General features: G+C 39.9%; 1 protein-coding gene across 1 annotated transcript in view; it reads right to left on the reverse strand.

Annotated features, from left to right (window-relative positions):
• LOC147904901 (peroxisome biogenesis protein 12-like) overlaps positions 1 to 26,502 on the reverse strand; it is a 45,079-nt gene extending 18,577 nt beyond the window's left edge. Inside the window, exons 1-6 of the mRNA XM_087384963.1 lie at positions 26,241 to 26,502; positions 25,875 to 25,980; positions 25,659 to 25,777; positions 25,010 to 25,187; positions 3,096 to 3,205; positions 2,821 to 2,877 (exon numbers count right to left, since the gene is read on the reverse strand). Coding sequence (XP_087241089.1) covers positions 2,821 to 2,877; positions 3,096 to 3,205; positions 25,010 to 25,187; positions 25,659 to 25,777; positions 25,875 to 25,980; positions 26,241 to 26,306 — 636 coding nt within the window. The 5' untranslated portion in view covers positions 26,307 to 26,502. The remainder of the gene's footprint in view (positions 1 to 2,820; positions 2,878 to 3,095; positions 3,206 to 25,009; positions 25,188 to 25,658; positions 25,778 to 25,874; positions 25,981 to 26,240) is intronic.
• Between the last annotated feature and the right edge of the window lie 854 nt (positions 26,503 to 27,356).

Below are 27,356 nucleotides of genomic sequence, written 5' to 3' on the forward strand. Positions count from 1 at the left end.
AAACACATTGAGATTCAATATCACTTTGTATGTGAGCTCATCATGGATGGAGAGGTCGACTTGGTGTACTGTTCAACTATAGAGAATGCTACGGACATCTTTAGAAGGCTCTTGGAAGAGACTTGCTAGAGAGGCATCTTCATCGACTTGGCATTGGGCCGAAAAAGTAAGTTTACTTGTGGGCAGACATTGAGGGGGGGTGTTAGATATCAATGCTCCACTCTCATGTAACTACGCAGGAACCAACTAACTATACTTGTAAGCCCCCCATATGAGGAGAAGGCATTTGAGTAGCTTGGTTATCCGGTAGGTCCCGGTTTGGATACCAGATGGGGGCCATGTGTGGCCTGATGGCTGGACGGCTTCGGATAGAGTTGGCACATTGCCAACTAGGCTACATGCAAGTGCAAGAAGGCATCCCATGATTGACCGCACTGAGGGTAGATGGAGCATTTCCGAGGCAGCCCACTCTTGGGATGTGGGGCCCGTTTGGAGCCCCAAACAGGCCGAATGGTAACCATAGGTTAGTTGCTCTATTCTGCACCACGGTTCTAATGTGTGGTCGATGGCCTATTTCGAGACTAACCTCCAGTCAGTTGTTTTGTGGGGTCGGGGTCTCCCGATTGGGTCTAACCGAGTACGACTGGTGGCTATATAAGATCAAGCTCGTGAAGCCCATCATCATCACTGGCTACAGTAACCCTGATTCCTTAGCATCCAGCCTCTGTCCTCTACTATTTCCAGCACACCATCGAAGCTTCTCACACAAGAGCGCATGGCTGGGAGGCAGCGCCATCTATTGTATCAATTTTATAGTAATCAAATTTTTGATTCTCCATACTATCTGCTTTTCTCACTTGCATACGAGATCCTGTTATCTATTGAGCACAGACGTTGTATTGTTTTCTTACAATATTATCATCCATGGATTGCTCTAGCTTTGATACTAAAAAGATTATATTGTAGCAAGACCTCATATAGGCACTCAGATGCCTTGCTAACAAGCACTTGCTCATGAGTAAGAGCCTATTGAGGGTCTAGAATCACCCTTCAAAGGAGTTGTTAATGATTAGGATCCTATTGAGGATTTGGAAGCACTATTATATAGTAATATTCCAAACTAGTCCACAATGTAAAGTAATAGAGGGCATATTGAGAGATAGATTGCTTTATCATACACAACTATAAGATTCAAAGGAGGAGATGCTAGAAACTCCATGTATATTGGGTAGTCATAGTGGGACAATGAAGGACCTCACAGTATTCCATGAGACTCCTCAAACTCTCACACTAGAGAATAATATGTCAATTTGGATATTTTATTTCTATTCATATCCTTGGAGGCTGGATAAAAATGATGAACTCCCTTGCTCATATACATAGGGAAATTCTCATGAACTAGGCTTCCTTTAAGAGCAAAAGAAAATTCTTGCAACCACTCCTATATCTATTCTTCAACTGTTATTGAGATAGAGGGTTAGGATGGCAGGCATTAAAAGAGGATTGGGGTATTGTTGACTTGAACCTAGCTATCTTGAGTCACCAAAAGAGTCACACTTCTATTTTAGATGCATCAATCATGAGAATAGGCCATACACACATTAGTAATCATGGTAGTTCTCATAGAGTAGTGCTACCTAAAGAGAGAGAAAATTATTACCATCATCCCCTATTCTTTAAGATAGTGAATGGAAATGCACACTCTGGCTAGAGCCTCGCCTTTAATGGTAATTCTAGAAATTGACTCTTCTTTTGAGGTGATACATAGCTAAAGTATGAAAATGTCAATGTAAGAGCTAGGATATTGAACCAAGCCTAGGTAGCCTCAATTATCACCAAAGAGGCACAAAGGTGGAGATCCTAATTATAAGAGGTAGGTTATTGAACCAAACCTAGCTAGCCTTCATCACTAGCCACTATGGAGACCTTGATTATAAGATGATACCTTGATTATAAGAGGAGACCTTGATATAAATAGAGACCTTAATTATAAGTGGAGACCCTATTTATAATAGGAGACCTTGATTATAAGTGGATACCCTAATTATAATAATATTTCCCATACTAGGATGTACAATGGGATCCTAGAGAGTGGCTTGGCTAAGTAAGCCCCATAGCTTGAGTTGTCATCCTTCACTTCTTGCACTACCTACATTGTAGACTACGATATTTATAAGAAGAATTCCCATTCTAGGATGTACAATGGTACCCCAGAGAGTCATTTGGTTAAATAAGACCCATAGATAGAGTTATCATCCTTCATTTCTTACATTACCTACATTGTAGGCAAATCTATCTATCATGCTCACCTTGGAGACTCTTGTTTGAGAGACTCTACCTATCTTCATGGGTAGATGTCTTTAGCTAGTTTGCTCCCCTTGTAGAATTTTTGTTGAAAGACATGCTTCAATGATATAAATGTCACACTTGACTTAGTTCTATTCATCGGAGCCACAAAAGATGTCCTATTTCTTCTAGTTGGTTGCACATGGGAACTCCACCATCCACCATCAATGGCTACAATAGAAGGGGAGATTAGTACATGCCAGTGCTACGTAAGAAGGACCCATGGCTCTATAAAATATTGCATATGGTGATGCTTGATATCCTAAGAAAAATGCAGCTGCACTTAGGATGATAGCAAAACTATGGAAATCACCAATGGGTTAAGCGTTCATATGGGATATGATTGCTCATTGAGGGCATTCAAGTGGGAGGTTTTGTAGTATATATGGTTAGTGGGAATTAGGATAAAGTAAGTTGTTATGCTTAATGACTAGAAGGAAAACACTCAAATAATGAAACTTGAAATGTCCAAACCTTTATCTTCATGCATTCACAACTCCTTTGTCTAGAAATTTGTGAGGTCAAGTTTATCTGCAAGTCATATAAAAGCCCACAAATAATTATAGTAAGCTATCTATAAACCTTAGCCATCAATAGGCCACAACATTTTGGGCAATCATGTGTTCTTACAAATAAATCTCATGATTTTGTTACCATGATATCCTATATTGAATCAAAAGATCTGTCAAGTCATATACAAAAATCAATTTATCATATCACATTGTTTGATATAATCTCAAGGAATGTACCATTTCTTGAGTAGAAGGATGTGTTATATGTATCTTCATGATGTGTAGGGCTGGTGAAAAGTACTTTGTAGCCTTCAAAAGGTACAAAAATTGGTACATAAAAGCTACACCTACATATAATAAGATCAAATAAAGATTAATGTTTAGTTCTTGCCATGCTTTAAAGGTCAAAGAGAAATTTTAGACACTTCCATGTCATTCATATTGAATGCCACTCACCAAACCCTTTTATCTTCTAAAAATAAGCTTAGAAAATAGAAAGTAGGTAGTAAAAAAACTTACCAAAATGTGAAATTTCAACAAAAGTGAGGGAAGGGAGGCTTTTGCATCAAATATGTTGAGTCTAGGGTACATCCCAAAAAGATCATCCCCTATAATCCTTGTTTCCCATGGCAGCCCTTTTGGAGCCTCTTTTTAGCCTTGCTAACTTCCTACTTCTTGCCCTCTACCCCCATAATATTTTATATTCCCTTTCTCTCTTTTCATATCCTCTCTCCTTACTACCCCCCCCCCTCTCTCTCTCTCTCTCTCTCTCTCTCTATCTCTCTCTCTCTCTCATCAATAGGCAAGTGATGCAAGAAAGGATAGTTAACAAAAAAAACAGTTGGAAAATTGAGGAGACATTCAAAATTGTACAAATAGGAACGCATGTAGTGATCCCATGTAAAATGTAGCTATATATTATGCAAAATCATAATTCACAAAGATTGTAAATGATCTCATTACAAGCCCTATCAAACATTGGAAAAGACTAGAAGAAGTTGGAAAGAAGTCCAACCCTTTTAGAAATAGAAAGTGAGGGCGCCTTGCTTTCATAGACATTAGAGGAAATCAGGGATCTCAAAAGCTCCCTTTATTAGTCACTCACAATTTTTTGGATTAGTCATCTGAGTGAATGCTAAAAGAACTTTAATCAATTAGGTTACTCTAGTCCAATCTCTTGGTGGGTGATCATGTCCCTAAGCCATTCCTTGTGTATTAAGTTTTTCACTTGAGAGCCTTTATAGCCAATGAAAAATGAACAAGGATATATCCTAAGTCTTGGGCTCAAGAAAGTTATAATGATAAAAAGTTATAGTTTGATGATCCAACTACTTGAATAACTCCCCTATTGAAGAGAGTTTTTATAAAGGAACTATAATGAAGAGGGAACTTTTCACTTACTTCACCTAAACATTAGATGTGCTTGAAGTCTAAAAGGAATTATCCAAAGAGGGTATACCTCAAATCCATCAATGGCCTAAGAGAAGAGCCATAAAGTATAGGCATGTTTATAAACCTATGCCTAAATTTGAGCCTTATGAACTTGTCAATTCTCCTTGTGTCGATATCTATGCTACAAGCAGATGCTATCACCAAATAGTTCACATAGTCTAGTTCTTTTAGAGGGGTGAGGCAATCACCCAAAGCTTCAGGTTTTCTTGGATTATTATTTTATGATTTTGATGATTCTTAATAGATTTGTCCCTAAATTATATGCAATAAATGTGATGCATTTTGAACTACACATCTAAGGAGTCTAAGGTATCCCAAAAGTATTCAAATTGAAACCCGCTTAGAGCCTTGAATCCTCATAATTCGTCTAGAATTCTTATCTAGAGAAATTATACATGTTTTTATTGGACCTATATGGACTTAAAGGGTGTGCACATTCACTAGTTGTACATGAGATTGACTAACAACCATGCTATAGGTTGGCTAATCGACTCTAGGAAGTTTTCTATACTCATATTGTCTTGTCAAATATTCTCCTATTTTTCTAGCTACTATAGATCAAGATTATCTATGCTGATTATTGGGAATTGAACAAGTGTACAGTTTTAGAATCTTACCCCTTTCCATTTTTCAATTACAACTTTTATTCCATAGCTGAAAAAGAGCTCTATAGCTTCATGGCCTACTTTGTATGTTACAACTAGATAGAAATGGTGATTGTATGAAAGTAGATAGAAATAATACTTTGTAGGTTACAACTAGAATATAAAAATAGTGGAATATGATAAACTTGTGTGATCTTCAGAAATGACTCATGTGTCATGGGATCCGACCAATATGTTGATGAAATTGTCTCTCTAAATGACACTAAGTGAAGAGTAATGCATGAAATGTCATCCACTAGTGTCACTCTAGTGACTCTTATCTTGTTGCAACAATCATTAATCCATAAGAGAAGAGAAGAGGAGGAAGGAGGAAGAGGAAAGTGGAGGGAAGGGAGAGGGAATGTAAGGGGAAGAGAAAGGGGGAAGGGGACAAGGCATTCATGAGAAGCATGCAAGGGAGACAAGAACACACTTCAAGAAGGAAGAGAGCTTGTATTCCATTGAGAGTAAACAATAAATGAAGACCAAAGTCAAACATTTGGCCTTTATTTATGTCACCTTTTGAACAGAGGGCCAATCCAATACTCTCTTCCTACACTATTAGTCTCCTCCTTTTAGTTTTAGATGTCAAACATTTGGCCTTTATGCATGTCACCTTTTGAATCGAGGGCCAATACAATACTCTCTTCCTACATTATTAGTCTCCTCCTTTTAGTTTTACAATCTTTCTGGGCCTATTTGGATTTTGGGAAATTTTCAACAAAATCCTAATGCTTGAGAATACAAAGGAAGGTACAAGATGTTGTAGTGTCAACCATTGTGGTTAACATGCCCCCCTTCCTATAGGTGATCCACCCAAATCTGAGCCAAAAAGCTAAAAGATTGCATGGCTTGGATTACATCATGCTAGTCCAATAGTCGTTGAGAAATGTGGCAACATTAGATAATACAGTTCCCAAAATTTGGTGCCATGCATGTCCTTGAATGTTCAAATATGATGAGTGTGGAAGTTTTAAACGTGGAGGTACATGCACATCATTTGCTTTAAGAACAAGCCATGGTTGGGATAAAAAAAACCCTGCTCTTTGCATAGATTAAGCTAACAGTTGAGCCTTGTTCAAGTATGCCCCACTACAATATGATTATGAGCTAGGAAAAATGGCTAAAAAATGGATAGATGCCACAATGGAGGGGTCGGGAACCTCTGCATATATCTCATTGAATTCTTCAAGATGGTACATGAGCGCATATGAGGTAGCAACTATCAAGAACTTGAAGCAAGAAAAATTGTATAAAACATTATGGTCACTCGATTGCAATTCCCAAAAGATGCTTCATTTTCATCATCATGGTAGAGACATATATGTGGGATAGATTTGGTGATCACAGCTAGCATTGCAATACATGGTCCAAAATTGGGGCTACTTAAAAAATAGGATCCTCTAAGTGGGCTATAATCCTACATTTGTATCTATGATGGGAAATCTTGCATGATCTAGAGGTTGGTACCTACCTCGGGTTTCATGTGGGTGGGCTGCTCTCCATGGGTGGAAGGTTCTTTCAATGAAAGCGTTAAAGACTACACTTCCATAATATCAAAATGGTGGAGTTTGCCCTTCCATTGGCTGAGGTTTGTAACAAAAGTGCAAAAGGTGTGGTAATGTATTGATTTGTTTTGGTTTATGGTTACCCCCCTAGGTAGGAAAGGTGTCAAGCTCATCCAATGTTAACATGGGTGGTAGGGGCCCCTCAAAGAATATGCCGGTTGTAAGATATTCTAGACGCACTTGGAAGTGATGTCTGTTGGTGGCTAATCTAGATAAGATTTAAGGGATGAAGATTTGGGCAATGATGCTACGAGAGGAGTCAAAAACTTTGAGAGTTGGAGGATTGGTTGATACAAAAATGACCTATTTGGTGCTAGCCTCTACAACACTAAGGTTAATAGAGTAGGCTACATGGTTAGTTTCAAGCCAACTGAAGCCATTGTCAAGGATTGTGAACATAGCACAGCTAGAAACCTATTATACAAGATTATGATGTGGGTGGGATGGTATTAGGCCACGTTATTTTGGATGAAATAGTTTCTTATATGTGCAGCTTCTTGACGAGTGCACATTCCTACAAACAAGCAAGGCCTTTGGCTAAGGAATGTGAGTTGCAAGGCCACGACTACAAGCCAACTAGCTTTGTGAGCTCAAAAAAATCTTCCTCAGTGGAGAGTTTGGATATTTTTTGGGGGATTCAACACCACGCTTCGAAATTCAAGAGAATTGGATGGAGTAAGAGCATCTAGAAGTTGGAATCCTATTAAAAAAGAATGTCTCCATTGAAAAATACCATGGCCATAGTGGGATGTGGATAGTTAGAATGATGTCAAAGAAGAGTGACGATGTACTTTGGTGAGAGGGGGCCAGTGAGATCAAGGTGGTATTTATAGAGGAAATAGTGAGGATACTAATGTGACAGTGGACTGTCTATTCTATTGTGCATGGTCGTAGTGCTTGGTTGGCTAAATCTCAAGACAATCCCAGGAACCTATCAAGTTCCTCTTGCAACATTGTATTCAAAAAAATTGGACTTGTATAAAGTCCAATTCCAAACTCGACTAAATACAAGTCTAAAATTTTTAAATATTATAGTCCCATGGTTTTTTTTCCATATACTTCAAAACAAATATTGCAATATGGACTTTACACACCCACTTATATAGAGTAACCATTGGTAGTTTTTCTAGCAAACTTTGAAAGCCCAAATTTAGTCAAATTACCAAATACTAGATAAGGTTATAAAAATACCTTCTATGATTAACCAAATAATTACACTTTGGTTAATACCACATAGTTTTGAACCAAATTCCTAATTATATCAAGATGACTTGTTCTCTTGGGGAGAAGGTGTACATATACAACTTCTTGGTGTAAAAACACATCATTTAAGAAGCATTTAAGTGCATGCCATTTTCAATTACAATTGGATGCCTGCTTGTTTTGACCAACTTTATGATAAAGGGTGGGGCTTGTCCCCCTATATTCTCACTGGGGAATCCAAGTGGAAGCAAAAAATGCATGTAGAGGAGAGAACTTTTTGTTTTATATATATATATATACACACACACACACACACAATTTGATATCTATTATAAAAATTTCCAAAAAGCAACTCAAAAAATGCAAAATTTTTCAAAGATTCCAATTTTAAAAAATTCCCCAAATTTTAATTCTCAAAAACATTTTCCTGAAAGTTTTTTTTTAATGATTTTTAAAAATCAACATAAGTTTTGCAAATGAAAAAATTTAGTAAAGAGCAAAATTTTGATATATATTATAAATTTATTTCAAAGATAACCAAAATTTTTGAAAACTTCCAAAAGTTTTTTATTTTTTAAAAAGTTTTCCCAAAATTTTGATTTTTTAATTAACATTTCTTAAAAAAGAAATTTCCCCCAATATATATATATATAATGTTTGTTTTGAAAATTAACAAAGTTTTGCAAACTAAACAATTTATCTAAAAAATAACTCTCACATGTGGCATGCCCCACATGTGGGGGGAGAGCGAGGGGAGAGTAGGAGAGGGAGGCAGACAAGGGAGAGGGAAAGTGAGGGAGGGGGGAGTTGGAAGAGAGAGAGAGAGAGAGAGAGAGAGAGAGAGAGAGAGAAGCCCCCCCACCCCCCCAATCATGTGGCATAAGCCAACTGTGCCCCCCCCCCCCCCCCCCCCCCCCCGCAAACATGTGGCTTGAGCCATATGTGCCCCCTTACCCCCAAATATGTGGCTCACACCACATGTCCCCCCCCCCTCCCCCATGTGAACATGTGGCGTGAGTGACATGTGCCCCCCCACTCGCCCCTCCCACAACATGTGGCTTGAGTGAGCCACATGTGCCCCCCCCCGTCCAAACATTTGGCTTGAGCCATATGTGCCCCCCCACTCCCAAACATGTGGTGCGAGCCACATGTGGCCCCCCACCCCACACACACATATGGCTTGAGCCACATGTGCCCTCCCCCCCTCTCCCCCCAAACATGTGGCTTGAGCTTTATGTGCCCCCCTCTCCCCCAAAACATGTGGCTTGAGCCATATGCACCCCTCCCCCCCCAAACATGTTGCTTGATCCATATGTGCCATGCCCCCCCCTTCCCCCCAAACATGTGGCTTGATCCATATGTCCCCGCCCCCACCCCCAAACATGTGGCTTGAGCCACGTGTCCCCCACTAAAAAAAACAAAAACATGTGGCATGAGTCGCACATGTGCCACCCCTGCACCCGCCCAAAAGAAATGTGGCTTGATGATGTAGATTTCAAAAAAAAATCAAAAATTTTCATGCCATTCCCCACTTCCCTAATTTGAAATTTGAAAAAGATTTCCCGCCATCCCTCTTCTTGACATTTCAAAAAATTCCCCTGCCATCTCTCTCCTTGACTCCCCTTCCCTCTCTCCTCAGTCCCCCCTTCCCTCCTCTCTCTCAATTCACCCCTCCCCTCAGCCCCTCCTCTCTCTCATTTCACTCACCTCTCCCCTCCGTTGATAGCAACAGCTCTTGGATTATCATATACATGTTATCTAATTTATTTACTATTCAATTTATAAATAATAACAAATTAATTAGTAAATGATCAAGAAATAATTTGATAAATAATTAAGGAGGTATTTAGAAAGTAAAATTATATAACAACTAGTTTGATGATTAATTAACAATTCATTATATTTTTAAAGAGAAATTAATTAGTAAATATTGTTAATTAGCAAATTAAAAAACAATTAATTAAAAAAGAATTAGAAGATAAAATTGATTGGAAACTATGCTTGTCTCTTTGAGCTTATGTACTTTGTGAATTTTGGTTGTACAGTAGTAATAACCCCTAATTTTTTACCTCCCCTTGTTTCCATCATAACTTTCACTAGAAATTCAAGAATGTAGTCTATGTTTGTTGTCAAAACGATTGGAAAAGGGACAATGAGTTCATTTACGACATCAAATGTGCAAAATACTATACTAAAAAGGAAATTTCCTTCCTCTCACATTCTCTTCCCCATGCACTATACTTCTACTCTTGCTTTGTAGGCCATAGCTCTGTGCACGTGAATATATGTAGTGCTTAAAAAATACCCATTTTTGAGTGTACTAGGTGAATATGATGTAGAGGAGACCTATTTGGAAAAAAAGTCCAAAATAAGAGAAAAAGTCCAATTTGGAATACAGTGTTTTGCCTTTTGTTGTCCATCACTACTTTGACTTGAGGCACATAGTGTGCTTGTTGTAGCTATCGTTGGAAACAGAGGGCAAGTGCATGGCTTGCCACCATTTAGGTATGCATGGCTTTTTAAAAAAATTAAGCTGGCCTTGCTCAATGGTGTGGTGATAAGTACTAAAACTATGATTTTGGTACAACATCATTCTATGGTGTCCACATGAGCCATTTTAGAGGCAAGTTTGGCCCCTACTTGAGCAAGCCACTCTCTAAATCGATGGCGGTGGCTTGGTCAGCTTGGGTTCTCTATGCCAATTTATCACTGACCACTTGTAGAGAGATCCTTTGTGCCCTTTCGACATGCAAGTCTCACACAAGCTAAGTATGCTGGAGTTAGTGAGGATGAGGTTAGTGCAGGTGATAATCTGGGTCTCTTGGCATATTTTGAAGGTATTCAAGGTAGTTTATGTAAATCCCATTAGGAATTCCATGAATTGAAGTAGAGTTGAAAGTGGGTAACTCCGTATAAAAGTTAAATGAGGGGTTAGATTCCATGGATTCAAGATTTTGGAAGAGGTTACTGAGTGATTCCAAAGAATCTAAGGACATATGGGCCATGCTGCCGAGGATTTCGTGAGCTAGGGAGAAGATAAAGCTAGATGCTGGCAAAATCCTAGATTAATTTTGTCATAGTAGTTTTATCCCATTTTGTTAATTCAACATTTTGGACCAAGAGGGCTTGTTTTTATATATTTTGGCATAGTGCAGTGAATTAGCCTACAATACGACATGTTGAATCACCAAATTGGTGTGCTAAATTAGGTCTTATCCCATGTGCATTGAATTATATACATTTTGACGTGTTGAAGTTCACCCTATGCCAACATGCACTGAATTACATACATCCTTGCATGCATTGAATTAGTAATTCAGTGCTACATTGAACTATAGATAATTTAGCATTTTGTTAGACTTGAGTAGTGGTAACATGTTCCACATAGTGCTTGTTAGTGCTTGTTATTGCCATGACACACTATTTAGCTCCACCTACTACTTGTTACTGCTAGTTACTTCTTCTTAGTATGAGTTAATATTGCTTGTATATTTCCATTTACTACTAGTCATTGCTTCTTAGGGCTTGTTGATATTGCTTATTATGGCTTGTTAGTGCTAGTTATGCTTCTTATGCTAGTTGTTATTGCTTTATATTGCTTGTTAGTGCATCTTAGTTTCATTTAGTGCTTGATAGTGCTATTTCTTGTTAGTTCTTGGTAATTCTTCTTAAAGTTAGTGCTTCTTAGTGCCACTTGATATTGCTTATGCCTCTTAGTGATTGTTTGTGCTAGTTAGTGCTTCTTAGTGCTACATATGGAAGGTGCATGCTATCTTACCGCCACCTCCTTAAGGTCCTTGGTGCAGCATTCCAATTCAGGATGGAAAAGGTGGGACCACATGGGATGGCCAATGACAAAGCAGAGGCCATCCTTACAGTAGGCTCTTGTGTTGCTACTGTAATTAAGTTTGATAACTAGACGATCATTTGCTTTGCATTCCTGGGTCACCATTCGTATTGTTTTATGGGCATATTAGTTTGTGATCATCATTTTAACACAGGGCAAGCGAGGACTTGTTGGAAGCCATAGTCATTGGTTGCCTTCACAATATGCTTAGGTCATAATAAGGCTTTCAAAAACAATGTGTCTGACATTGTTGAGTGGTTCGTGCTTTGGTCCTAGGATGGAACCACGTAGAAGAAAAATTATGTGGATGTACCATACTATTTTATAAATCTAGTATTTGTGTGCCCTACATGTGGTCATTTATCCTTATATCAACTTGGTGCCTAGTCGACTTTGTTGAGGTTAAAATTTCAATGAAATAGGATTTGTGGGATTTCTTGGAACAATTGGGGGATGGATGGCAAGGCAATGGGTTTAGTAGTAGGATTCAATATTTCCCTCTTGAGCTCCTACTAAAGAGAGATTATAGTAGTACAACCACTAGTTGTTAAGATTGCCATTCTCTTCCACTAGTTGATTTGTTAGTTTATAGCATAACACCATGACCTGCCTAATATAACCTATTCTTCACTTGTTTTGATAGACATGATAAAGAATTTAGCATCATTTATATGAATATTTATAGATATTATCAGATTAAGATAACCCATAACCTACATAGTCTAACCATTGATAGCCCTAATAATGGTAGGATAAGGTGTAAGGGTACCTTAGAAAGACATTCCCATACCTCTTGTGGAAGGAAATGGTGACTATCCTATGGGTCCACCAATGTGTGAGTTGTGGTGACTGATGGAGTAGAGCCCTACAACTGAACAAGCAAGTTGGCAAGGTCTACCATTAATTCATCAGGAGTGTTATCACCTTCATGTTTTGACTTATAGATTGTTAGGGGTGTCTATTTACAAAGCTTGGAATTTAAAACCTTAGCCTATTCTTGTGCTCATTTATTTCAAAGCACAATCTCCTTCTTGCTCATTCCCTTGATGGATAGCATGTTAAATTACACGACATAGTGGAACAGAAACTGAACAAGAATAGAGAGTACACATCAAACTAGAGACGAACAAAATTTTCCTTCAATACTGATGTAGTATAGATGATGGCTCCATCCACCCGTGCACTCCCACAGTGGAGCTTAGATGGCGATCTAAACAGATACTAGGTGAAGAGCTACTAGCTGGAAGATCTGATCTAATCTGATCTGAACTGATATGATACAATGTACTGGGGAGGTCACCTCTCTATAGCTATGAGGGCGGTAGTCAGATCAACATAGTCGGTGGAGTTGATCAGTCGACCTAGTCGGTGGAGCTGACCAGTCAAGCTAGTTGGTGGAACCGACTAGTCATCCATGGAATATTCAAGGAATATTTCCTATACCGTTTCTTTGGGGGCTCTCGCCCCCAAACCCCCACCATGGGGGCTAGCAGCCCCCCTTGGACCCCCCAGTTGGGGGCCAATTAACCCCCAGGCCCCAACAAGAATAAGCGGCTTCCACACAATCACCTGTCTACCATCAATGATCTCATTTTGATAGACCTCATCTGACATGCAAGTTAGGATCCATCCAGTGTCCCGGGCTCACACATGGCTTCTCCTCATATGGGGGCCTTACAACTTGAGCACTTTGGACCACTGGTGGTTACCAGGAGGGTGGGGCATTGAGCATATCTAACGCCCCCCCTCAATGTCCACCCATAGGTGAACTACCTTCTTGGCCCAATGCCGAGTCTCTGAAGATGACCCTGAAGTTGATCCTTCCTGAGTGCCTTGGTGAAGATATTTGCTCCATTTTGCTATGTTGGATAGTAGACCAATTCCACCATCCCATCCTTGATCAAATCACGCACATAGTGATATTGAATCTCTATATGTTTTGTGCGTGCATGAAATACTAGATTTTTAGCAATGGCCATGCAACTTTGATTGTCACACCTCAGCACAGTTGCCTCATCCTCTTGCACTCCCATGTGCCATAAGATCCTCCTCAACCACACTGCTTCACATGCAGCAAAACATGCTGCCTTGTACTCAGCCTCTGTAGAAGACAATGCCACTGTTGGTTGTCTCTTACTGATCCAAGAGAAGATACCTCAACCTAAAGAGAAACAATATCTAGAGTGGTGCCATGGACCCCCTTCCTAGTGCTTACACGAAGATCCTCATGGCTTCATATGAAAGAACTATCTATGTTAAAGGAGGGTTTACAGGTTGGGGAGACATCACCTGATACATGGGTTGTCCCGATGGGGGGCTCCAAAAATATGACAACCAGACAAAAGTAGGGTTTGTTGAATCCAACTCAACATTGGGCCACAAGGTTGGAGAAGCCTCATAAGTTGCATCAACAATGCCCTAGGAAGTGGCATATTTATATCTAGCAGAGGTCTATATGGAGCAAATGATAGTTATGGAGCCCCTTCTAGGCCTCTTTCCCAATTTGGATATGGTGGAGAATGGGACACCAAAAAATATGGATAGTGTACCCTCCCTTGGCTCATTCTAATCATTCAGTTGTGTCCCTAGATTTTGTGGCCAGCTGATCCTTGACAATCTAGGATCAAAGGCATCATTGTATGAGGGTACTCCCTCAAAGAAGCAGACATGGAGTGTCTATCACTTATTACTAATGTGGATGAAATTGGTGCAGTCCACATGTCTTCTATCATAGATGGTTGTGCTGGGGCCTGCAACTCCACTAGCACTATGTTTTGCTCAGCAAATGGATTTTTTATATCCACTAGTTCAAACAGACCAAACTTCCTAGACGTTGTGGTGGAAGGAGTGGGGATTGGAATAGAACTGGGGTAGAATTAGGGGACAACAAGGCTATGACATCAGGCTCTCACCCATCTCTTTGTTGAAGCTCTTGGAGTTTTTGGAACTTGATGTGTTAGTTTGGGATAGTTCGTGTACTGAATGTGAATATATAACTAAGTTTTTGGATTGGATTGAGGCAATAAATCTGGGCAATAGCTAGACATTATATTATTAGAAGCACAATCTTTTGGTTTAGGATCAGCTACAAGCACCCTGCCATGCCAAACCTTAGGTGCATGTAGGTATGAAAGTATGAATGAGCACCCTAACAGGCACTGGTAGTCAAAGTAAGAGCCAATGGTAGTCAACAAGCTAATATAGTATAGTATTGAATTAGCTATAACCTAGCTACTAAATTAGCAATTTATTGCACTGAATTACTTTAACCCAGCTACTACTGAATTAGCAATTTAGCCCACATTTTAGCCCTTCGAAAAAGGGGAAGCATAGGAAGTCCCTGCCAAGATAAAGCACCACTTAGCACAATGTGCTGAATTTCACCTTAATTCAACATGCTTATGAGCTAAACCTAACTTAGTGTGATGTACACTTGCCTCTTTTTGATGTTGCAATTGGATATTTTCGAAATTTTGATGTTTACACTATGAATATTCTAATCCTAGCAGTTTTTAGAAGCACTTTGACTGCACAAAATCTTCTCAATTTCTACAATGCAACCTTCACTCCCTTTTGACATTTTTGGATACCAGTTTTAGGGTTTTAGGGAATAAACACCCAAGTAAAAATTGGCTAACTAATGGTCAAGATGTTAGTAATAGTTCAAATATTACCCTATCCCTATTGACCAACTAACCCAATGTGAGATTAAATTAGTGCTGATGTAGAATTTGACAACTTTAAGCATTGAAATGTCCCTAACCCTTTGTGGTGCTAGCCCGGCATGCTGAAATACCTCTAACTCTACACAAGTTATAATAACGGGCTATGCGGTACTAACTCGACGTGCTAAAATGACTCTAACATTATGCTAACTTGGCAGAGACTGAGATGGCACATTAAATGTGCCAACTAGTAGTCAGGTCAAAATGTCAAGAGTTAGTTGTGTTAGAGCTACTTTAGTGTAGTGGATTAGCTAATTTAGTGTACATTGAATTGGAATCTATTCTAACATCCCGTTTTTCACATAGCTCATCAACTAGTTTTTTGTGATTTCTAGAGTTTTGTTGAGTTTTGTGCAATGTTTCCTAGCCTAGGGGAATGCTAAACTACTACTCTACCTAGGTAAGCAAAGAAAAAAAAAACCAACTCATTTACAAGCATTCTAGGTGGGTGTTTCCAAGATTTAACACCTTTGTCACCTTAGACTACTTCAAAATTCACACACCATACCATTTTTTGTTGTTTTTTAATAGGTAACACCCAAGCTTTAGTAATCATCTAAACTACCTTTTCCTATGATTTGACAACCAAAAATGCTTGAAAACCACTTCAACTCACTCAAAAAACTTAAACCCTCCTCTTTTCACTCACACCTTTCCTACACTCCAAAACCAATTGCTTTTGTTACTCTAGCATTAGACAATGGGAATATGATGAGAGAGACAAGGCAAGCGAAAGGGTTGTTGAGAGTTGTGGTGCCATGAGCACATGTAGAGCAAAGGTATGATTAAAGGGAAAGCTACCACATGGCATGGAGGAGATATCCCAAATGTGAGCAAGCAAATGGATGTAAGTACCCTCACCTATAAAAGGGAGGTTCATTTGAAGTAATATTAAAAATCAAGCACTTTGCACTATCTCAAGATTCTCTGGCCTTCAATGCATGAACGAACACAGAAACCCTCAGCACCTTACATGCATAAATCTTGTCCCTTTCAAAGGAAACAACAAGAATATTGCACATGTTGACTGTTCCTTTCATGCCTGTGCCCACAGCTGCACTAGGCGTGAATCAAATGTCTCATCGCTGAAGCAGTATGGGCCGCATGGGTCTTGGCACTTCTACATGATCATGCAAGCCATGTGATGTGCGTGGTGATTGTGCAAGCGAGAATGAAGGAGATGGGAATGCATCTACTTGTGTAGATAGATTGTGCATTTATGGTGCAGGCAAAAATACGGGAGATGAAAACTGGTATGCGGATGCGGTAGGAGGCACAAAAGATGTGGTGAAATGTGATCGTGCATGTGGTGGGAGATGTGAAAAAGGAGGAGGAACTACTAGGTATGAAAGATCTTGGAAAAAAGGGATACGGGGTTCGACATGTTATGGTGGATGCACTGGTGCATACGCGTGGCATGGCTGTAGTGCACTCCATCCAAGCCAACATTTAACTCCTAAGCAGCTATGAGCTCCTCAGCCAAACTCTACAAATGCACCTCGGCTGCATATAGCTAGCAAAGCATATCCCTTCAGGCGGCTGAATCTCCAACAATGCCTCCAAATGATGTTGATCTTGAGGGAAGGTGTTGAGAGATCACGATCAACATCATGTGATCATATGTGCATATCACTAACCCAATAGAGTGCTATAAAGGAAAGGGTTAGATGCCTTAGCCCTAACCCTAAATGGGTTTGTATATATTCTATATTTTTAACTAAATCTAGTGTACAGTTAGTCATTTGTGGTGTGCTCTCTAGCTGTGCCCTCTCTTCTCATGTCCACTCTTCTCCTCTCCCCTCTTCATATTTTGTCAGGGTTAATCTAACAAGAGGAGGAGAGGTGTGCAAAAGTATGCAAGGAGAAAACTTGAAGTAAAATCCTAATCATTTAAGGACATAGGCTATTTAGATGAATCGCAATTTGCAAACAAGTAAGGTAGTAATTTGAATCTATGAAAGTAGGTGAGAGAGCCAAGCATGGTGCACACAACAACGAGCTCCAGTGCCTTAAGCCCTTCTCAAAGGCCAGAGAGCCTGGAAGCACTTCACACATCCCACGACTCCACAACTCTTCCATTTGCTACAAATGCTTGAGACAACATCATCGCCTTGCTCTCCCTAGCCTCCAATCTCCTAAGCAAGTTACTCTCAAAGCTTCTGAGCTAGTCGCTAGTCAATAGTTCCTCCTCGAGCAGCCACCATGGGTTTCATATCTAAGATGGGCTTTCTCAACACATAGCCCTTCTGTAGCTCTAAGCTTCAGGACCAGCTCCCTATGAACAATGCGCGTCACAAGGTGATGCCTCTGCTTCATCGACGACTCCACCTCATTGAGCGCAGAGCACCTCTTCAATGAGGGACTTCCAATAGCCGCCTATCAACCACCTTCGCAAGCCACAACTCCACTTCTCCAAATGAGACGATGGCTCTATGATCCTCCATTGTTGTCCGCGTCGTCGGCATTGAGAGAAGCTTCAAATCTTTTCTCTATTTTCTCCCTAAGGTTGGACCTTAGGAAAATGACACGTGGCACATTTGGAACCAAACTTGCCTTAGCTGCCATGTCACCTAACCACAGGGTGTAGCCTAGGCCAAGAAATAGCCATCTGGCACATAGATTTGAGCTCTAGTTAAGTTACAACCATGGTTAGGTTTAAGGTTAGTTATGACACATCATAGTGCCACCTAAGCAACGGTAGCCCTTGCTAAGCACAGTATGGAATTCTGCATGTGAATCCCTGTGCCACATTAGCAAAGGCCTCTTTTTCGCAAAAAACTTCGACAAGCCATGAGCCAAATGGTGACATCAATGGAATGTATTGAGAAAAAAAAACCCTTACCAACCTTGCCTATATTTTGTAAATTAAACCTAACCACCTGAGAGTAGCTATGTAGCACCCAGGGGAGGATTTGATCTTGTAACTCACATCTGACCACCTTGCAGTAGCCAAAGGATCATGGCACCAAGGGGAGGTGTTGAGAGTTGTGGTACCATGAGCACATGTAGAGAAAAGGTATGAGTAAAGGGAAAACTGCCACATGGCATGGAGGAGATATCCCACATGTGAGCAAGCAAATGGATGTAAGTACCCTCACCTATAAAAGGGAGGTTCATTTGAATTAATATTAAAAATCAAGCACTTTGCACTATCTCAAGATTCTCTTTATGAGTCCAAGCTAATCTATCTTGGAACCTAATTGACTTGAGGTACATGTCATGAGCACTCTCTTCATCATGTTTCCACATAGGTTCCATCCACCTTAGAGTGCTCCATAGATCCTGAGGCACACATGTTTTGTCAAGGTTACCTAGAACCTCGCTAGAAATGATGCTAAAAATTTGTGGTGGCTCACATGGTGTGACCAATGAGATAATCCCTCCAAACAATTGTGGGTGAATAGCAATTCATGCAAATGTCATCCGCTAGTGTCACTCGAGCAACTCTCAACATGTTGCAATCGTGAATCCATACAAGACAAGGAGAGGAGGAAGGGGCAAGGGGAAAGTAGAGGGAAGGGAGAGAGAATGCAAGGGGAAGAGAAAGGGGGAAGGGGACATGTAATTTATGAAAGGCATGGAAGGGAAACAAGAACACAGTATCGGAAAGAAGAGAGCTTGTATTCCATTGAGAAAAAACAACAAGTGAAGATTAAGGTCAACCATTTGTCATTTCACCTTTTGAAGGGAGGGAGAACCCTCTCTTCCTACACTATGTCTCCTCCTAGTTTTTACAATCTTCTTGCATTATCTAGGTGCAAGGCAAATTTATGCATGTCACCTTTTGAAGGGAGGGACAACCCTATACTCTCTTCCTACCCTATGTCTTATCCTAGTTTTAACAATCCTATTGTGCTTGTCTAGCTACAACAAAAATCTAACAAAATCCTAATGTTTGAGAATACAAAGGAAGGTACAAGATATGGCAGTGTCAACCAATTTGGCTAGCACAACTTGAACTTTTAAGTTTGCATTTTATGACTTTTGGTCTACTAAATACACTTGTTATGCATCAAAGGCTCTTGGATGATTGATTTAGTAACTTGTTATCAAAAGATCTTAAAATTTTCATGGATGATTTGGATGGGGGGGATACTAGTCCCTATTTTTTTATGAATATGTGAACTATGGTATTTGGAAATGGTTGGTCTTACTCATTCGGTTTGAATCCTTAGAAATGAATGTTCCAGGTACCCTATATAACACTAGTTAGTCACATGTTTAATTATCAAGGGATACGATGGAACAAAGAAAGTTTTGTATATATGAGAGCATGTAGATCCTACCAAATGTGCCTCTATTGCATAGTTTTTTGGGAGGAGTAGGGTACTATGATCTATGATTTATAGAGGAGTAGGGTACTCTCTATGATTTAAAAAATAGTATGCTATTCAAACAATACTTTTCAAAAGTTTCTACAAAAATGATGCTCTATATACATGGGCTCAAGGATACAATGGGAATTTGATAAGGGATTTAATGAACTAAAATAAATATTTGGTTTGTAATGGACAATCTTCTGTTTGGAGTTTTTTTGGGAGGAGTAGGGTACTATCTATGATTTATAAAATAGTATGCTATTCAAACACTCCTTTTAAAAAGTGTCTTAAAAAATGATGCTCTATATACATGGGCTCAAGAATACAGTGGGAATTGGATAAGGTATTTAATGAGCTAAAGTAGATACTTGGTTATAATGAAGTAACACCATTCTCTATGTGGACAATCAAGAAGTATTTGAAATCATATTCAATTAGTGGTACGTCAACATCCCTCTAGTTGTAGTCACCTTTGTTCCAAGTACCAAACCCCTCATGCCTTTCTAGTTTCTCAACACCTCTCTAGTCCTAGTCTCCTTCATTATAAGCACCACACCTTCCATGCTATCCCTTCCCCATGCCATAGTCAAGGATCCTATGCACAATGTAGTTTTAGCCACCTTCATTACAAGTACCAAACCTCATGTCATGCATTAGTAAAGGCTCATATGTACAACATCATTCTCACCAATAGACTTCAAGCCCATGGCTTCTAGGCCTCCATATCTAGGCTATGGTCATCATCTCATCAATTGTCCCGATCCAAGTCATTTCATTTATAGTGGCTACAAATTATCTTTTTATTATGCCATATAATAGCTCTTTTGAAAGAAAGATTTCCTCCTTAAGTCTTGTGACCTATAGTACCTTCTTCAACCATTGTCTAAGATCTAAAACCATGAGAATTTAGCTCTAGTTAAGGTCAAATAACTAAGCTCATGAATCTTACAAGCATGCAAGAAGCTAGCATGATCACCTAATGTCATGACATCAAGATTATGCATCCCATAGACCTTCAAAATCCTCTAATACTCAAGTCCTATTGCCTTGTGTTGTGCTCAATAGAGCTCATAGACTATGCACGTTGTGACCCTATGGTAGACAAGGCAAAGAAAGAATGCCACATGGTGCCTTTGCCTTAGCCCTATCCTAGCTCACCACTAGGAAAACACCTTAAACCACCATGTGGCCAGATAAGATAAGTGGTCAAATAAGGACACATGCTAGACTACTTGGTTATAACGAACTAACACCATTCTCTATGTGGACAATCAAGAAGTATTTGAAATCATATTCAATTAGTGGTACGTCAACATCCCCCTAGTTGTATTCACCTTTGTTCCAAGTACCAAACCTCTCATGCCTTTCTAGTTTCTCAACACCTCTCTAGTCCTAGTCTCCTTCATTATAAGCACCACACCTTATTTGATATCCCTTCCCCATGCCATAGTCAAGGATCCTATGCATAATGTAGTTCTAGCCACCTTCATTACAAGTACCAAACCTCACATGTCATGCATTAGTAAAGGCTCATATGTACAACATCATTCTCACCACTAGACTTCAAGCCCATGGCTTCTAGGCCTCCATATCTAGGCTATGCTCATCATCTCATCAATTGTCCCGATCCAAGTCATTTCATTTATAGTGACTACAAATTATCTTTTTATTATCCCATATAATAGCTCTTTTGAAAGAAAGATTTTCTCCTTAAGTGTTGTGACCTATAGTACCTTCTTCAACCATTGTCTAAGATCTAAAACCATGAGAATTTAGCTCTAGTTAAGGTCAAATAACTAAGCTCATGAACCTTACAAGCATGCAAGAAGCTAGCATGATCACCTAGTGTCATGACATCAAGATTATGCATCCCATAGAGCTTCAAAATCCTCTAATACTCAAGTCCTATTGCCTTGTGTTGTGCTCAATAGAGCTCATAGACTATGCACATTGTGACCCTATGGTAGACAAGGCAAAGAAAGAATACCACATGGTGCCTTTGCCTTAGCCCTATCCTAGTTCACCACTAGGAAAACACCTTAAACCACCATGTGGCCAGATAAGATAAGTGGTCAAATAAGGACACATGCTAGACTATAGACTTGGTTATAACAAACTAACACCATTCTCTATGTGGACAATCAAGAAGTATTTGAAATCATATTCAATTAGTGGTATGTCAACATCCCTCTAGTTGTAGTCACCTTTGTTCCAAGTACCAAACCTCTCATGCCTTTCTAGTTTCTCAACACCTCTCTAGTCCTAGTCTCCTTCATTACAAGCACCACACCTTACATGCTATCCCTTCCCCATGCCATAGTCAAGGATCCTATGCAGAGTCCATCTGATGCAAATTTGTATATCTACAGAGAAGGAGGCAGGTGTATGGTCAAGGTCCTTTATGTGGGTAGTTCTAGCCACCTTCATTACAAGTACCAAACCTCACATGTCATGCATTAGTAAAGGCGCATATGTATAACATCATTCTCACCAATAGACTTCAAGCCCATGGCTTCTAGGCCTCCATATCTAGGCTATGCTCATCATCTCATTAATTGTCCCGATCCAAGTCATTTCATTTATAGTGGCTACAAATTATGTTTTTATTATCCCATATAATAGTCTTTTGAAAGAAAGATTTCCTCCTTAAGTGTTGTGACCTATAGTACCTATACCTTCTTCAACCATTATCTAAAACCATGAGAATTTAGCTCTAGTTAAGGTCAAATAACTAAGCTCATGAACCTTTCAAGCATGCAAGAAGCTAGCACGATCACCTAGTGTCATGACATCAAGATTATACATCCCATAGAGCTTCAAAATCCTCCAATACTCAAGTCCTATTACCTTGTGTTGTGCTCAATAGAGCTCATAGACTATGCACGTTGTGACCCTATGGTAGACAAGGCAAAGAAAGAATGCCACATGGTGCCTTTGCCTTAGCCCTATCCTAGTTCACCACTAGGAAAACACCTTAAACCACCATGTGGCTAGATAAGATAAATGGTCAAATAAGGACACATGCTAGACTACAATCCATGCAATTACTCAACACATAGTAGATAATGGATTGTCCAAAAATTGACATATGGGAATGCTATCCACGTGGCATCTGTCATACAATGGGCATTTAGTCTAATAAGCTCACAAAGGACACATCTATGTTAGATGTGGCTTAAATTTTCTAAGCGTCTGACCAAACTCAAAGGACCAAATGCAACAAAACCTAAACTGCCATGTGTGAGCTCGAGACACTGGATGGATCCTGACTTGCATGTTAGATGAGGTCTATCAATGAGACCGTTGATGGTAGAAAGGTGATTGTGTGGGAGCTCCTTATTCTTGTTGGGGCCTGGGGGCCAGCGGTCCCCCTGGTGGGGTTTCAGGGGCGAGAGGCCTTGAAGCAACAGTATAGGAAATATTCCTTGAATATTCCATGGACGACTAGTCGGTTCCATCGACTAGGTTGATTGGTCAGCTTCACCGACTAGGTTGACTGGTCGGTTCCACCGACTATGTTGATCTGACTATTGCCCTCATAGCTATAAAGAGGCGACCTCCCCAGTCCATTATACCAGATCAGATCTTCCAGCTAGTAGCTCTTCACTTAGTATCTGTCTAGATCGCCATCTAAGCTCCACTGTGGGAGCACACGGGTGGAAGGAGCCAACATTTGTACTACATCAGTATTGAAGGAAAATTTTGGTCATCTCTAGTTTGCTGTTACTCTCTATTCTTTGTTCAATTTCTATTCCGCTGCGTCGTGTGATTTAACATGGTATCAAAGCCCAAGTGGCTCTAAGGATCGAAGAATAGAAGAGAGGCGAGGGCTTGAATAGCATAGGGAGTGATGGCAATTGGAAGCGGCTCACTAGGAAGCAGCTCGAGTTCAGCAGCTACTGCTGCACCAACAATTCAGGCATTGATGATTCGCCCACCAGCCTTCACTGAAGGCAAGCTAGATGGTACGAACTACACTCTGTGGAAGTTTAAAATTACTGCTATTCTAGATTCATATGATCTTTTGGAGATAGTACTGGGGACCCAGAACCACAAAGAACCCCCGACCTAGCAAATCCGAGAAGTACGATACCTCCTAATGCCGACCTTCTACAAGCTTGGAAATGCAGGAATGTAGATGCTCTATGTGCCCTGGTTACAAGTACTACTGATAGTGTTTTGACCTTGATTCAGCATACATCTAAGGCAACTGTGGCATGGAACATATTGAAGAGTCAGTATGAGATGCGGAATCAGACAAGGATCCACAACCTGGAGAATCAGCTCGCAACAGCAACTGAGAAGTTTAATGAAGGAGAGACAGCGGAGGCATTCATAACCCAAATCAAAAACCTGTGTGAGTAGATGGTTGGTGCTAGGATACAAAAGACTAGTGAAGAGCTAGCTCGGCGGTGTCTTCAAATATGTCCACCAAGGTCTGATGGACTGGTAACAACACTTAACACCTAGGTTGATTGGTCAGCTTCACCGACTAGGTTGACTGGTTGGTTCCACTGACTACGTTGATCCAACTACTGTCCTCATAGCTATAAAGAGGTGACCTCCCTAGTCTATTGTACCAGATCAGATCTTCCAGCTAGTAGCTCTTCACTTAGTAGCTCTTCACCTAGTATCTGTCTAGATCGCCATCTAAGCTTCAATGTGGGAGCACACAGGTGGACAGAGCCATCATCTGTACTACATCAGTATTGAAGGAAGATTTTGTTCATCTCTAGTTTGCTATGTACTCTCTATTCTTTATTCAGTTTCTGTTCTGCTATGCCATGTAACTTAACAACTCATTCATTATCCATGATCTCCATGTTACAAATTAGGTTACCCATTTGTTGATAGTTGTAAAAAATAATATCATGTCTCATCCAGCCAAAATTTATGGAAAACATAATTTTTCTAGATATTTTGCTTATTCCTTTCTCTTTCAAAGACTTGGATATTTTACTTGCTCCTTGTGGCTATTAATTTGGTTCCATTAATTCAACAACAATTCTGTTTCATTCTCACGAGAGAATAATATATGAATTAGAAGAGGAAGAGGATAGGACATAAATGTGCAATCTATCAAGTATATTTGTTTTTAATTTTTCTTGGTAACGAGGTTAGGACCTCAAGGACAAGAAATTAAATCATCAACATCAACATCAAGCAAGAGAATAATTATGACCAAACTCTTCCAAACGTACAAAGTTATGAGTTTAGTCATCAAGAATGGGGGATAAACTTTAGTAAATATTTTCATCAAGAATGGGGGATACGTTAGTAAATATTTTCATTACTAGATATGAATTGATGGGTATAGTAGAAGATAACTTATGGATAAAAGTACAAGTATCAAGAAAAAGTAATACTAAAATAATGAGCTCCTCTGGACATACCTTGTGTCATAGTGTTGATCCATGGATATAGTTGTAAAACCCTGTGCCTGGCTTTCTCAATGAATCGTTCTTTGGTATGTTGCTTTTCTAACGCTAGGCTCTGCAATCCATTGGTGATTTCTCTATGATAAGCTTTGTATGCTTGTTGGAGTTTTAAGTTCACATAGGGTAGTACAACCTGCAATGCTGAGGTTAGCATAGTAGCTCCATAAGCTAAAGGGAACAAGAAAGTACAAATGCTAATGGGACTCCTTATGGTTTATACATGTAGTAAAAGAGAGAGCTTCCTAATATAAATTTAACATGTGAAAGAGTAAACTAAGCCATTTACGTCTTTCTAAGGAGGGAGGGCTATATAACTTGTAAATGAATCACCGTGACATTGATAGTATTTTACCATAGCCATAACTTTCCAATTGGTGCAATTTTATTCGTTACTTGAGGCACATGCTTTTTATTATTATTACTATTATTTGCGTAGTTAATGAAATATGACTTCTTCAATGTTTTTCACATTCACATGTTGATTGTTCTTCATCATCCATGTCCCTTCATGAGCTTCACCTTGGGTTGCTTCAAGTCTTAACATGTCAAATGAATCTGTTTTTGTAGAGTTCACATCAACAGGCAGTCCATGAAAGGCACGCACCAGAAATACTAAGGAGAGTCTTCTCTGATTTCTGGTTAAGAGTGGCTGGCCTCTACCACCTAAGGATTTGTCCACCGGTCGCCTTCTCAGACCATGCAACCTTTCAGCAAACGACGCATCTGCATAAATGCATCAAGATTCAACAACCCGTTCAATGGTTTAATCAATTGTTCCACCGTTTTGGGCAATTTAATGCATGTGAGGACAGTGGCTTACCGTTGGTTTCGAGACTTCGGCCTTCTACCAACAGCATGAGCAGAGCAAAGACTTCGTCACCATTCTCCTTTAATAAATGTAGACCTGGACATCTCTTCGCCAGTACCTACAGGCAATGCATAAAATTACCTCCGCCTGTGCTTTTCATCGTCCCTATGTCGTTAATTCAGCATCTCGTTTTCAAAATGACGTTAATGCAAAGCTGATACTCAATTGTGATACGTATTAGAATGGTCCGCAGCATTTTCACCATTTCAAAACAAAAATACGTTACAGGAAGACGACAACCGTGGACACTTTCTGATGGGAAAGAAAGTACAACAACTCAAGAAGCTTTCCACTACAGCTCGGATAAGGGTACTGTACCTCCAAAGTCCATCGCAAGGTAAGGGGTACTTGCTGCACTGCCTTCATTTCTCCTAGTGACGCCATGTCTCATGAGATCAATCTGCAGATCTCTAGAGGGAAGCCAAATCTCTGCTCTTCGATGATCCTAACTTCTCTAAGAGAGGCCCATGTGTTTCTAATTCCTACACGTATATGTAAACGTCGAAAATAAATCTTCAGCCTTCAAGCAATACTTCTTACAAATCAGTTCTGCTAATGGCCAGAGCAAACAGATCGAAGAAGCGTCTTGGGCAAAGGAGTGAAGGCAATCGAAAGTGGGCTGGTGTAAGGCGATGGCGTAATGATGGGTGATAGCCATGGTTGTAAGCAAAACGGCAATGGCATCGCGTTGAGGGGTGGGCATCCAAGATGCTGCGTTAGGGACACCTTTTGTCGTGAACTTACTCCAAGAAAAATTTGTGATGTGGAAAATACTCCACACTATGATCCCTTACAGGGAAAAGCTTAGACGGAGTGCTTCCACATCATTCTTCGGCATTATCGGGCATTTGTCAAAAGTCGTTCCCATGCATGAACTGCAATGTTCCAATTGGCCAGGAAAACTTGCATAACGTGCATGGACATTGGCTACAGCGAGTGGGCCTTAATAACAAGTAGCAATTACGCCCAACTTGCCCTGAGTGAGAATGGGTTGGCAATTAAACCCAGCTAGCATTTACGCCCAACTAGCCTCGAGCAAGAATGGGCTCTAAGTTAGTGGAGACTTTTGAAGCTACTTTAGGAAAATTCCACCTATTTTTTCTTTCTTATAAAAAGGTTTCTTTGAGAAAGAGCTAATTCAAGAGGCAAATTAGGCCTAAGGCTTTGCCCTGTATTATTTTCTTTATGGTTTTGCTATAAATCAATGTGGGCATTGCCCATTGCTCCTGCCTTTACTTTGTTAACGGAACCCTTGAACTCTATTGCTTTGTGCAAAACAAAGCTTCCCTCCTTTGCTTGCTTTGTACCTTCCTTATGCTCCTTGGATGAGCTCGATCTTAGATTTCCTCACATAAGTAAAACGAGTCTATGAAAATTTACTTCAGCCCCGTATCTCATATTAAAAGCATGACCATGCTTACCATTGTAGAGGCT

This window comes from Dipteris shenzhenensis, chromosome 2 (genome assembly GCF_047967505.1).
Source record: "Dipteris shenzhenensis isolate YYH24624 ecotype China chromosome 2, Dip_SZ_1.0, whole genome shotgun sequence".
Classification (NCBI taxonomy): domain Eukaryota; kingdom Viridiplantae; phylum Streptophyta; class Polypodiopsida; order Gleicheniales; family Dipteridaceae; genus Dipteris; species Dipteris shenzhenensis.